The following is a 14,758-nucleotide window of genomic DNA, read 5'->3' as shown; positions in this document are numbered from 1 at the left end:
TTGCCGGAGTTAAACTGACATATTTTTTCGGGGAAAAAACACATTTAAAAAAAAAAAAAATGTGCAAATGTTGAAAGCTATTTAATACATCACTTTATGATTGTACTAGGGTGTTGATATTTGGTAAAAGAGTCCATATGGAGTTACACTATCCCTTCTTGGGGTTAAACTGAAAATAAAACAATGTGAAAATGCTCACAATAGACAATTTATACCAGTCCACATTTTTCAGGGGAGACAACTCTCATTAGGAAAATATTTTGTCAAAAAATTGAAGAAATGTCCAAAAGCAATTACATTTGTATTTAATATATTCATTTAATCTACAACAGCATAGCTTGTCTCCCGAATGTTTGTCAATAAATAATTTATATATATATAAATTGGTATGGTTTTGAAAATTGCATAAATTCACAAAACATAATCTGATCATGTAAACAATATTAATATTATTAATGCAATTTGCAAAACCATTCCAATTAATATATTTTAATTTTTTATTGACAAACATTTGCGAGACGAGCTATGCTGTTCTCCAACAGCTCTTGTTTTAAAGAAAGTATGATAAAGAAGACTAATTAGAATTTGAATTTCATGATGATCGAATTATCAATAGCTGTTTTATAAGTGTTTACGATAAACAGGATCTGGCATTTGTCAACATTTTATGAGATTATCATGATTTCCAGCAATTTTATATGTATTGGTTTGATCTTTTTTGTCGTCATTAGCAAGTGTTTGTTGCAGAGTGAGAGTCAGAGTGGATTGTAGATGAATGAACATGTATTAATTAGCTTTGGTTAAACTTAGTGTGTGTGTTTCTGTTATTTATGATAATATCATGAACTTGGTGCTGGAAGGATTTAAATTGTGATAGCTTTAGTTTGATTCGTTTCATAGTCTATAAATTATTTAGGTTGAAAAACAAATGTTTAATTGTGCCAAATATTTCACCTCAAAGAACATATCAGGCGTTTGTGTCTTGTCACCGATTCCTCGTGAATCTGTATGATGGTTTGTGATGTCCGTGTTTGTCGATTGGTTGATCAGGACAACTGAAATGTTTGAGGTGTTTTATTAAGTTTGTGGAAATACATACACATTATTTTGAAATGATTTAAATAGAGTCTGTATTGACATCGATATTGGAGAAATATTCCTCAGAAAACCATCGAGAGATTGTAATTTTACATTGAGATTTCTTACAGGGACCATTTACACCTTTTAAATAAGTCCTTTTTAGCTCGTTACATTGAGATTTCTAACGGGACCATTTATACCTTTTAGATCAGTTCTTTTTAGCTTGTCTCTTCAGAGAAGAGGGAGAGCTTATACATGTTGTCTCTCCGGCATCGGCGTTGGTTTTTCAAATGTTAAATTTTTGGTGCAAGTGTTAAAAGGTTTTATACATCACTGTATAATTGTACTAGGGTGCTGATATTTGGCAATAGAGTCCCTCTGGAGTAAGACTATCACTTACGGTAGTAAACTAATAATAAACAATGTGAAAATGCTCACATTAGACCATTAATACCGGTACCGTTACACATTTTTCAAGGGTGACAACTCTCATTAGGATAATATTTTATCAAAAAATTGAAGAAATGGGTCCAAAAGCAATTATTTCATATATTTATTGAAAAAAAAAAAAAAAAAAAAATCAATCTTCAACAGCATAGCTTGTCTCCCGAATGTTTGTGGATAAATAATTTACATACAGTGTATATATAAACTGGTATGGTTTTGAAAATTGCATGAATACACAATACAATCTGATCAAGTAAATAATATTATTAATGCAATTTGCGAAACCATACCAATTAATGTATTTTGATTATTTATTGACAAACATTTGCGAGATGAGGTTTGCTGCTGTTAACACTCCAACAGCTCTTGTTTGTATCTTCCCAAGTTCAGTTCTTGTAATATAATTACTATTTAAAATGTCAATCCTTTTCAAAAGATGAAAACAAAAATGATGAAAACTACAGCAAAATAACAGCAGGTATATCCTATAAATGCCAGTTTACTGAATCAGGGGCCACGATGGCCGAGTAGTTAAGGTGTCCCGACACTTAATCACTAGCCCTCCACTTCTGGGTTGCGAGTTCGAAACCTATGTGGGGCAGTTGCCAGGTACTGACCGTAGGCCGGTGATTTTTCTCCGGGTACTCCGGCTTTCCTCCACCTTCAAACCAGGCATGTCCTTAAATGACCCTGGCTGTTAATAGGACGTTAAAAATAAACCAAACAAAATTACTGAATCAAACAAGTGTGTGCAGTATCTATTTTTAGATATGGGTCCAAAGGGTTGAAGCTTTAAGTGCCTTCTTTGGCCAGAAATCAGTATTGTTAACGTCCCAGCATTAATAAGATATTTACAATGGTGCCATTCCATATATTTTTACATTCTATAAATAATTTTATATGGTTGTTTGATGTATCGTCTTTTTGACCGTTAAATGTTGTGATGTTTACGTAGCCAAACTACCATGATTTTGTACAATTTAAAATGTGGAAATTAAGCTCACTCCTGCAAAGTCGGGATTTTTTCTTCCATGTCATGTGACCAGGGTTAAAGACGATTTCCATCTCTAACATTCCTCTCCAGGTATATTGTATCTAGTAATATAAGGATGCCCAATTCATACATATTGTATACGTAGATAAAAAATTTTATGAAGAGGGCGACAAAATGCGAGGATTCTGGAGATATTAGTGTAGTTGTCACAATTTTTTCAGTTGACAGCATTTTTTTGTAAATTACAATTTGATTACTTGCTGTACCTGCAAATATCTTTAAATGTGAATTTTTGATTGCCGGATTTATCATCATATCTATTGAAATAAACTTTAGGTTCTAGTAGAGGCTTTAAATACATGTATATGAAGTTTGCGAAAACATTTTTTATCTATCAGCATTAGCAGGATAATGAACTCAAATTTATGTTCTGGTAGAGAGTTTTGAATGTGAAGTGTGTGAAATATGTTTTGGGCCGTCAGCAATATCATAAGGATGTTAAGGAAAGGGAGCCAACAAAGTATTCTAATTTTTCCAGCCTGATAAAAACATTGACATGGCAGCCATTTTGAAACATGATTGTGCAATCATCGTTTTCCTCAACAGCACCTATATATTTCAATCTTCCGATCAAGTTCCACCTGTGACATTCTACTCAAACTTGGCTACAATGATCTTAAGATAGTCCTGATCAAGTGTTATCATTTTGCTGGTCGGTCCAAAATCCAAGATGGCTGCCATGGCCAACAGTACCACTATACTGTAGTACTGAGTATGCATACTACAATAGTTAAGTGTCTTTAGTGTAGTCAGATATGATCATGAATGCCCATTGGGGCCTCTTGTCTGGATTAATATTCAGTTAAATGTTTCACGACTCAAATGTAATGCTCAAGTACAACTCGTTAAGGAGATTTTGCTATGTTTGCAAGAATGTTAAAGATTTCATGTTAAAATTAAATTTTTGATGATATAAAGTAACATCAGTTACAAAAAAGTTTGTTTCTGCTCGAAATCAATTCACACTTCAACACGAAATTAACCATCGAATCTCTATTTTGAAATAAATATGTTTGTTACAGACACTGTACTTTATTATTATTTTACGATCTTCCGGTTCGAAAGACCAATGAGGTTTTGTAATGCCATTTCAGGTTGTTTGTCATCAAACTTTCGACTTGTGAAAGCGAAACTTTCGACTTATGAAAGCATCTGTGTTGGATGGGGTTATGGCTTGTTAAAACATCCCTGTTGGATGGGGTTACGACTTGTTAAAACATCCGTGTTGGACGGGGTAACGACTCGTTAAAACATCCCTGTTGGATTGGGTTACGACTTGTTAAAACGTCCGTGTTTGATGGGGTTACGACTTGTTAAAACATCCGTGTTGGACGGGGTTACGACTTGTTAAAACATCCGTGTTGGATGGGGTTACGACTTGTTAAAACATCCCTGTTGGACGGGGTTACGACTTTACGACTTGTTAAAACATCCCTGTTGGACGGGGTTACGACTTGTTAAAACATCCCTGTTGGATGGGGTTAAGACTCGTCAAAAGATCCGTGTTGGATTGGGTTAAGACTCGTCAAAAGATCCGTGTTGGATGGGGTTATGACTTGTTTAAACATCCCTGTTGGACGGGGTTATGACTTGTTTAAACATCCCTGTTGGATGGGGTTACGACTTGTTTAAACATCCGTGTTGGACGGGGTTACGACTCGTTAAAACATCCCTGTTGGATGGGGTTAAGACTCGTCAAAAGATCCGTGTTGGACGGGGTTACGACTTGTTAAAATATCCGTGTTGGATTGGGTTACGACTTGTTAAAACATCCCTGTTGGATTGGGTTACGACTTGTTAAAATATCCGTGTTGGATGGGGTTACGACTTGTTAAAACATCCCTGTTGGACGGGGTTACAACTTGTTAAAACATCCCTGTTGGATTGGGTTACGACTTGTTAAAACATCCGTGTTGGACGGGGTTACGACTTGTTAAAACATCCCTGTTGGATGGGGTTAAGACTCGTCAAAAGATCCGTGTTGGACGGGGTTACGACTTGTTAAAACATCCCTGTTGGATGGGGTTACGACTTGTTAAAACATTCGTGTTGGATGGGGTTATGACTTGTTAAAACGTCCGTGTTTGATGGGTTTACGACTTGTTAAAACATCCGTTGGATTGGGTTACGACTTGTTTAAACATCCCTGTTTGATGGGGTTATGACTTGTTAAAACATCCCTGTTTAATGGGGTTACGACTTGTTAAAACATCCTTGTTGGATGGGGTTATGACTTGTTAAAACATCCGTGTTGGATGGGGTTACGACTTGTTAAAACATCCTTGTTGGATGGGGTTACGACTTGTTAAAACATCCCTGTTGGATGGGGTTACGACTTGTTAAAACATCCCTGTTGGATTGGGTTAAGACTCGTCAAAACATCCGTGTTGGATGGGGTTACGACTTGTTCCAGAATATCAAACTGCTTGACCCTGTGAGGGACGAGTGTCCAAAATACAAAATCGTTGATATTAGGCTAGGAGCATGTCGAGACGGAGAGAAGTATGTTAAAATGAACGATCTTTACTTACTTTCAAGGTCACAAGGGTCAAATATGATAATGAGAAAAACCAAAACAAAGGCAGAATTCAGGATATTATACACCCTTGTTTAATTTTGCAATATTTTCAATGAACAATCTGACAATATTATATAATATCATAATTAATGCAGTAAGTTATAGATTTTATAATCACAATATATATTCATATATACAAACGACTTATAGAAAAATAAAGGTCTTATATAAATGTATGAAACACACAAGAGTATGGTTTTAAGGTGTACCAGACTATCACTAATTGGTGTACAAGGATTCAGTGTCCATACATGTATAGCATACCATGAGATGTCTGAAACGTTTTAATCTGAATGGTAAGATGTCTGAAAAGACTTAAATCTGAACGGTAAGATGTCCGAAACGTCTTAATCTTCTTAATCTGAACGGTAAGATGTCTGAAATGGCTCAATCTGAATAGTGGGACATCCAAGATGTCTTAATCTGAACAGTCGGATGTCTGAAATGTCTTAATTTGAACAGTGTGATGTCGGAGATGTCTTAATCTGAACAGTTGGATGTCGGAGATGTCTTAATCTGAACAGTAGGATGTCGGAGATGTCTTAATCTGAACAGTGGGAGTCGGAGATGTCTTAATCTGAACAGTTGGATGTCGGATATGTCTTAATCTGAACAGTAGGATGTCTGAAATGTCTTAATTTGAACAGTGTAATGTCGGAGATGTCTTAATTTGAACAGTGTAATATCGGAGATGTCTTAATCTGAACAGTGTAATGTCGGAGATGTCTTAGTCTGAACAGTTGGATGTCGGAGATGTCTTAATCTGAACAGTGGGATGTCGGAGATGTCTTAATCTGAACAGTAGGATTTCGGAGTTGTCTTAATCTGAACAGTGGGATGTCGGTGATGTCTTAATCTGAACAGTTGGATGTCGGAGATGTCTTAATTTGAACAGTGTAATGTCGGAGATGTCTTAATCTGAACAGTGGGATGTCGGAGATGTCTTAATCTGAACAGTTGGATGTCGGAGATGTCTTAATTTGAACAGTGTAATGTCGGAGATGTCTTAATCTGAACAGTGGGAGTCGGAGATGTCTTAATCTGAACAGTTGGATGTCGGAGATGTCTTAATCTGAACAGTTGGATGTCGGATATGTCTTAATCTGAACAGTGGGATGTTGGAGATATCTTAATCTGAACAGTAGGATGTCGGAGATGTCTTAATCTGAACCGTCTTAGACATGTCAATCTGAACACTTTTCTAATGTAAAGTTAAAACTCGTCATTTCTGAATAATTATCGGCACTTTGCATGTGAGGCCAAGCCAGTGAAAACAATTACTTTGAAAGACTAGGATGTGAGATTCCTTAGTACAAAAAGCCAGTAGCTATAAACAGCATTATATCTTGGGTGTAGAGGCAGTACATAAAAACTACTTTGTAAGCCATTTTTTTTTAAACAAGCATTAGAAATATTTGGGAAACAAATCAGTGATTTTCTTTTTGTCTAAAAAAAACCAAATGGAAATAATTCTGATGTTTTTTTCATGAAACATAAATGTATGATTTAGTTATATTATTGCACAATTTTTTTTTTTTTTTCTGATTTGGAAGAAATGAAAAAAACTCTTTGACAGGAAATTCATTTCAGAGAGGAAATAGGAAAATTGCTGCAAATTTCTTGATTAGTCAATATTCAAAGGTAGAGCTAGTCCTGGTAATTGTTACCAGGTTTGAACTCATTCACATACAGGTTTAACAACTTTCACATACAACAGTATAACAACATTTCAAAATAATTCATTGCATACGTACAACAAATTGATATGTGCACTTAATAAATAAAGGCAATTTTCACATTTACAAACATTCTCAAAAACAGGAACATATGTACTTAATTAAGGAAGAATGGGGATAAACGGTTTTGTTTGTTAATTTAAAACAGAATTGTGGACAGCAATTATCTTTGTGAAATGGCTTAACTTCAGATCACAGATGGACTTGATAGGCTTCATCCATTTCCTTACATAACTAAATCGTCTTTGTTTCTTTATGAAAGCCAGATCTGCGGCCATACACAATATTTGTATACATCAGACCTTTATGAATGCCAGATCTACGGACATACACAATATTTGTATACATCAGACCTTTATGAATGCCAGATCTACGGCCATACACAATATTTGTATACGTCAGACCTTTATGAATGCCAGATCTACGGCCATACACAATATTTGTATACACAGACCTTTATGAATGCCAGATCTACGGCCATACACAATATTTGTATACACAGACCTTTATGAAAGCCAGATCTGCGGCCATACACAATATTTGTATACATCAGACCTTTATGAATGCCAGATCTACGGCCATACACAATATTTGTATACACAGACCTTTATGAATGCCAGATCTACGGCCATACACAATATTTGTATACACAGACCTTTATGAATGCCAGATCTACGGCCATACACAATATTTGTATACGTCAGACCTTTATGAATGCCAGATCTACGGCCATACACAATATTTGTATACATCAGACCTTTATGAATGCCAGATCTACGGCCATACACAATATTTGTATACACAGACCTTTATGAATGCCAGATCTACGGCCATACACAATATTTGTATACGTCAGACCTTTATGAATGCCAGATCTACGGCCATACACAATATTTGTATACACAGACCTTTATGAATGCCAGATCTACGGCCATACACAATATTTGTATACACAGACCTTTATGAATGCCAGATCTACGACCATACACAATATTTGTATACATCAGACCTTTATGAATGCCAGATCTACGGCCATACACAATATTTGTATACATCAGACCTTTATGAATGCCAGATCTACGGCCATACACAATATTTGTATACATCAGACCTTTATGAATGCCAGATCTACGGCCATACACAATATTTGTATACACAGACCTTTATGAATGCCAGATCTACGGCCATACACAATATTTGTATACACAGACCTTTATGAATGCCAGATCTACGGCCATACACAATATTTGTATACGTCAGACCTTTATGAATGCCAGATCTACGGCCATACACAATATTTGTATACATCAGACCTTTATGAATGCCAGATCTACGGCCATACACAATATTTGTATACACAGACCTTTATGAATGCCAGATCTACGGCCATACACAATATTTGTATACATCAGACCTTTATGAATGCCAGATCTACGGCCATACACAATATTTGTATACACAGACCTTTATGAATGCCAGATCTACGACCATACACAATATTTGTATACATCAGACCTTTATGAATGCCAGATCTACGGCCATACACAATATTTGTATACACAGACCTTTATGAATGCCAGATCTACGGCCATACACAATATTTGTATACACAGACCTTTATGAAATGCCAGATCTACGGCCATACACAATATTTGTATACACAGACCTTTATGAATGCCAGATCTACGGCCATACACAATATTTGTATACACAGACCTTTATGAATGCCAGATCTACGGCCATACACAATATTTGTATACACAGACCTTTATGAATGCCAGATCTACGGCCATACACAATATTTGTATACACAGACCTTTATGAATGCCAGATCTACGGCCATACACAATATTTGTATACACAGACCTTTATGAATGCCAGATCTACGACCATACACAATATTTGTATACATCAGACCTTTATGAATGCCAGATCTACGGCCATACACAATATTTGTATACACAGACCTTTATGAATGCCAGATCTACGGCCATACACAATATTTGTATACACAGACCTTTATGAATGCCAGATCTACGACCATACACAATATTTGTATACATCAGACCTTTATGAATGCCAGATCTACGGCCATACACAATATTTGTATACACAGACCTTTATGAATGCCAGATCTACGGCCATACACAATATTTGTATACACAGACCTTTATGAATGCCAGATCTACGACCATACACAATATTTGTATACATCAGACCTTTATGAATGCCAGATCTACGGCCATACACAATATTTGTATACACAGACCTTTATGAATGCCAGATCTACGGCCATACACAATATTTGTATACACAGACCTTTATGAATGCCAGATCTACGGCCATACACAATATTTGTATACACAGACCTTTATGAATGCCAGATCTACGGCCATACACAATATTTGTATACACAGACCTTTATGAATGCCAGATCTACGGCCATACACAATATTTGTATACGTCAGACCTTTATGAATGCCAGATCTATGGCCATACACAATATTTGTATACACAGACCTTTATGAATGCCAGATCTACGGCCATACACAATATTTGTATACACAGACCTTTATGAATGCCAGATCTACGACCATACACAATATTTGTATACGTCAGACCTTTATGAATGCCAGATCTACGGCCATACACAATATTTGTATACGTCAGACCTTTATGAATGCCAGATCTACGGCCATACACAATATTTGTATACATCAGACCTTTATGAATGCCAGATCTACGGCCATACACAATATTTGTATACGTCAGACCTTTATGAATGCCAGATCTACGGCCATACACAATATTTGTATACACAGACCTTTATGAATGCCAGATCTACGGACATATACAATATATACGGATATATACGTACTTGGGTACATATATCGGATCTTTATGAATGCCATATCTGTGACCATACAGAATACATCGGTATATATCTTAATGAATACTATATAAAACCATGTGAGAATACACAATATTACATACATCCGATATTATAAATGCTAGATTTGTAACCCATACGTAACAACTGTAGGAATCACGTGAATGCTAACTCTGCGACCATACACATTTAGTCTGCTACTACGAGACAAGTAACGACTCTCAATCAAACACTCTTTCTCTTTAAGAAGCACTTCTGATCAACATGTAAATAATAAACAAACCATGAGTTTTTATTCCCTATGAGATACATTAGATATTTCACATTTTCAAATTAAGATTTCAACAGTATTTCATAGATATACAGATGTGAAGTTTTGGAAAAAATGCTAACTTTCAAATTTTCAAATAGGAAGGACCAGAAAATCTAGGTTTTAGACTTCTGGTAAATTTTCCAATTTTCATCTGTGTATATTAATTAAAACAAAACTACATTTTCCATCAGGATTTGACTTAGAAGTTTGAAGAACATTTAATTGTTACAATACGATTTCCACTCTTTATCCTGCATTAAGCCACACATTCTCACAGAGGTTGTGCTACAGTGCCCCTTTATCTAATCATGTTGAAAAGAGAAGAAATTCAAAAAGACCCTCCTTATTTTCAGGAATTACAGAAAAAACTGATTTATTTTGAAAAACAATCATTAACAAAACACCATTTTCCAACTTAAACCAAGGAGTAGGCATATTACAGGACATGGGCTTATTACTAAAAAAGGGCTTATTATCAGACACAGCCTTTTTTGTCAGAAATGGGCTTATTACCGATATGGACTTATTGCCAGACATGGGCTTATTACCGACATGGGCTTATTACCTGACATGGACTTATTGCCAGACATGGGCTTATTACCTGACATGGAGTTATTGCCAGACATGGGCTTATTACAGACATTGGCTTATTACCAGACATGGGCTTATTACCAGACATGGGCTTACTACCTGACATGGAGTTATTGCCAGACATGGACTTATTACCACACATGGGCTTATTACAGACATTGGCTTATTGCCAGACATGGGCTTATTACCACACATATGCTTATTTCAGACATTGGCTTATTGCCACACATATGCTTATTACCGACATGGGCTTATTGCCAGACATGGGCTTATTACCTGACATGGACTTATTACCTGACATGGACTTATTACCTGACATGGACTTATTGCCAGACATGGACTTATTGCCAGACATGGGCTTATTACCTGACATGGAGTTATTGCCAGACATGGGCTTATTACCAGACATGGACTTATTACCTGACATGGAGTTATTACCACACATATGCTTATTACCGACATGGGCTTATTACCTGACATGGACTTATTCCTGGATACATATAGTAGTATACGTCAAGCTGTAGGTAGTAAGAACATCTATATACTGAGACAGGTAATACAGGTAATACAGGTAATACAGTCATTAAAAAGAAAAATCAGAGACATTTGAAATTGATTATAATCTGTGAAATCTGTAATTTCTGAACAAACCAAATACTGTAGTGTTGTGTTAACTACTAGTATATATATATATAGAAAGACATATTAACGACAAGTCCATTTTAAGATTAAATTACAAATGATATTGTTTAAGGCTACAGATTTGATCTGAACACGGATTATATGCTACCAAACAGCCATACATTGATAGTACTAAAACAGAAATCCGTTCAAAAACCATAAAGATATTAGAATTAATTAATGAAGTGTGAAACACTCTGGCAGGCCTCATAAATTAGCAAAATACTTTTTAGTTTTCTGAGTGACATCATTCCTGTCCATGCATTGATAATGATGGTATTTAACTTAATAATTTTTCATAAAATCTAATTTAGTTTCATAAAAATTTGTAACAAAGCGTATGTCCGCTACATTGTAGACCCCAAACATACGAAATGTTACTCAAAGAAAATTGTGAGCCATAATACGCTGAAAGGTAGATAACTCTTCACAAGTATGGTAAGTACAAGGTAGCATATATCCTTAAGTTAATATATTAACTGTTTATGAGACGTATAGATCCATATATAAGTCCATATAGTGATACATATCAATTACATTGATCTGTACAAATATCCGAATGAGAAACCTTTACAAATTTGTTTAGAAAAAGGACCATAACTCTTGTAAGATATTGGATACATAAAATCAACCAATCACAGAGCAGTTGTGAGACATATTATGGGATGTGGAGGTATTTTCCAGCATGAAAAGTAATATATAACAGGGCAAACTGTCATGGAAGCAGCCACCGCCAAACAGGGTGAAAGACTTGTGTATATAGATATTTGGTTTAAAGGGTAACTATCGGCTTTTATAAATATCACCAAGTCCTCTGATTATACAGAAATCCTTAGGTTTGTTTTCCCTTGACGAAAGACAGGGCACAAAATGAGTTATGTCCCTTGTTTGAAAACAATCCTAAGAGATACATGCCCTTGATTAAAGCCTCTTTATGGTTTTGGTTTAAACAGTATTTTATTTTGTAAACAGAAAATTTGTACACATTACATGAATGTAAGGATTCGAAAACAAGCCTAAAGCTTATGTTAATTCGTCTTTAAGGTTTTGTTTATGGACATAAAACTTTATCAAGCTAAACTTAATTCATAATCCTCCATGGGTTTATTTTCATTTAATTTCTGTCAAATCTGCTCAGTTACGTTAACAATTTACGAGTGTAATAAATATCTAAAAATAGAATGTGAACCCCGCTCTGCATGTGCCGAGTTACATCTCTGGATGATAAACAGGAAATCATGGGTTTGTTTATAACACATCGAGAAGGTTTACTGCCAATTCATTTTGGAATTAACATTAGTCTTATGTCTCGCATACTAAAGTTGACTATGTACGGTTTAGACAATGTTGGGTTTTTACTCGATCCTTTTCTTTGCCATTAAGAATGATCAAATTTGGGTTTTGCTTGTTTGCTATGCCGAGACTCATTTACATATAGAGAGTGGATCACCGCATTAAAGATTACCCATAATCTGTGGGTAGTTTCCCAGTTTTAATTGAAATTAAGAGCAGCTACAGTATTGATTCTCACATTAAACCATCATTAGTGTATATATTCTCTCATAAAACATAGTTTTGTAATTTTTTCTTTTTCTTTTGTTTCGAAAACATAAAGAGGCTTTAAAGAAAATATCACCCTTAATTAAATGAAACAGCAATGTCCCCTGTTTAAAGGGAAACCCTTAGAGTTATGCCCCCTGTTAAAAAAGGGTTGAAATTTATAGAGGCTGTAATTTAGTGTTATGCCCTTTTAATAAATGAAGGGTGAAATTTACTGTTATGTGTCCTTTATAACAAGGAAACAAATTAAGAGTTACGTCCCTTGATTAAAGGCTAACCATCAGATCAACATTGACAGAACACTGTAAAATTCAGAAATAGGACAATATTTTTGTGAGTAATTCAGCACTTCCTGTTTACCAACCAAATGTGACTTATACATGATGATAAGCCACAAAAGGTGTTTAAACACTGATGAAATATTGCCAACTAGCTGCAACACATGTAAACTCGGTTATGAACTACGGTGTATTCAACATAGGTTACATCAGATTAAATCCAGGTTTGAGAAATGGATCGAGAACTAGGTCTTTGACGCATCACAGCACATTATAATCACAATGTTTTAGCCGTTGGCCATGTAATATGTCATCAACACACCTGATCCTCGAAAAAGGAATGTAGATTTTTTTTCTTCCAGTTTTCAGATCCTTGCAATCAACCAATCACAATGCACGTTACATCTTGTGAGTGTCAGACAACCAATCACAATGAGGTTTATATTGTAAAGGTGATCTCCTGAGTGTAAACAATAAAACCAATCACAAGCTTTGGTACAATAAAGCATCGTTTATCCGGACGCTTCCTGTCTAGTCATCCTACCACCCTATCAGCCGCTTGGGGACGGATTTAATCATGTTCCAAACCCAACGGAGAACAAAACTGGATGAATGAATAAAGCTCCACTGTAACATCAACTGCACTCTCATTTTTATCACTTCAACAACTTATGACTCTAAATCAATTCTAACCAATCACAAAGTTCGGTTCATTGGTATGAAGAATAAAGCAGCCAATCACAACCTTTGGTACATCACAAAGTATAAAGCACTCTTCCCAAAGAGGATTTGAGGAGTTCATCACAGACATGTTGACAGGACATTTGTATTGCATCATACTTCACTGAAACAAAAGACACAGGATTAGAAATTGTGTACAGATATGGTAAAAGTTACACGAATATCACAAATGAGATAAATCTTTAAATGTATATTTTGTTTACTAAATAGTAGTTTATACACAACATTTAAAAACCCCGTCACAGTCTTCAAGTTAGTAAGTGTCTATTTCTAACCTCGCGCCTTTGATCAAGAGACATTGTTGACCAATGGAATTACGTGAGGGGGTAGCGCCCCCTGCATTCATTTTCAAGCGGCTTGATTATTTGTAGCAGCAGTGTTTTATATATTGTTAGTTGTGTTGATGCAATTTAGTTGTAAGAATGAGCAGCCCCTAAGAATGCCAAAACATTTAATGATTAATATGAGCCTGAACAAGTTATTGGTTCCATTCAATAAATTTTTGACTTTCATACTGTTTTGTTGTGTTGTGTATAAATTTACAGATGCCATCTTGTAAAGTAAGCGGGAAAATTTGCGACACAATAACAGCTACTGGTACAAACCATTAATTCAAATTTCAGTTGCGATAAGAAAGGTAGTATATAGCCTTAACACAAATCACATGAATATTGCATACATGAAGCCTTAACTTTTAAGTTTATAGGGGAATTTTTTTTTATCAAATCTACAAAATTTTGCTTTTTTGAAAGTGATGGAAAGACAAACGCATAAAAATGTGGCCTGACTAAACTAAAACTATCGACAAG

General features: G+C 35.4%; 1 protein-coding gene and 1 long non-coding RNA gene across 11 annotated transcripts in view; both read right to left on the bottom strand.

The window, feature by feature from the left end:
- Positions 1-6,678: 6,678 nt before the first annotated feature.
- On the bottom strand, positions 6,679-10,845 carry LOC117345302. Of its 2 annotated transcripts, none has more exons than XR_004536407.1 (2): positions 7,198-10,845; positions 6,679-7,146 (listed from the first exon to the last, which is right to left on the bottom strand). It is a non-coding gene; the product is annotated as an uncharacterized LOC117345302 (long non-coding RNA). The 2 variants fall into 2 exon arrangements; XR_004536408.1 differs by having other exon boundaries at positions 7,400-10,845.
- Positions 10,846-11,008: 163 nt separating this feature from the next.
- Positions 11,009-14,758, bottom strand: part of LOC117345301 (pleckstrin homology domain-containing family G member 5-like) — a 91,984-nt gene continuing 88,234 nt past the window's right edge. For all 9 annotated transcript variants that reach the window (XM_033908358.1, XM_033908362.1, XM_033908360.1 and 6 more), the window contains one exon: positions 11,009-14,052. In XM_033908358.1, the coding sequence (XP_033764249.1) occupies positions 14,043-14,052 (10 nt within the window). In that variant the 3' untranslated portion in view covers positions 11,009-14,042. The remainder of the gene's footprint in view (positions 14,053-14,758) is intronic.

The sequence above is a fragment of the Pecten maximus genome, chromosome 16 (assembly GCF_902652985.1).
Source record: "Pecten maximus chromosome 16, xPecMax1.1, whole genome shotgun sequence".
Taxonomy (NCBI): Eukaryota; Metazoa; Mollusca; class Bivalvia; order Pectinida; family Pectinidae; genus Pecten; species Pecten maximus.
Note: the sequence above shows the minus strand (reverse complement) of the source record. Positions and strands in the feature narration are given on the sequence as shown.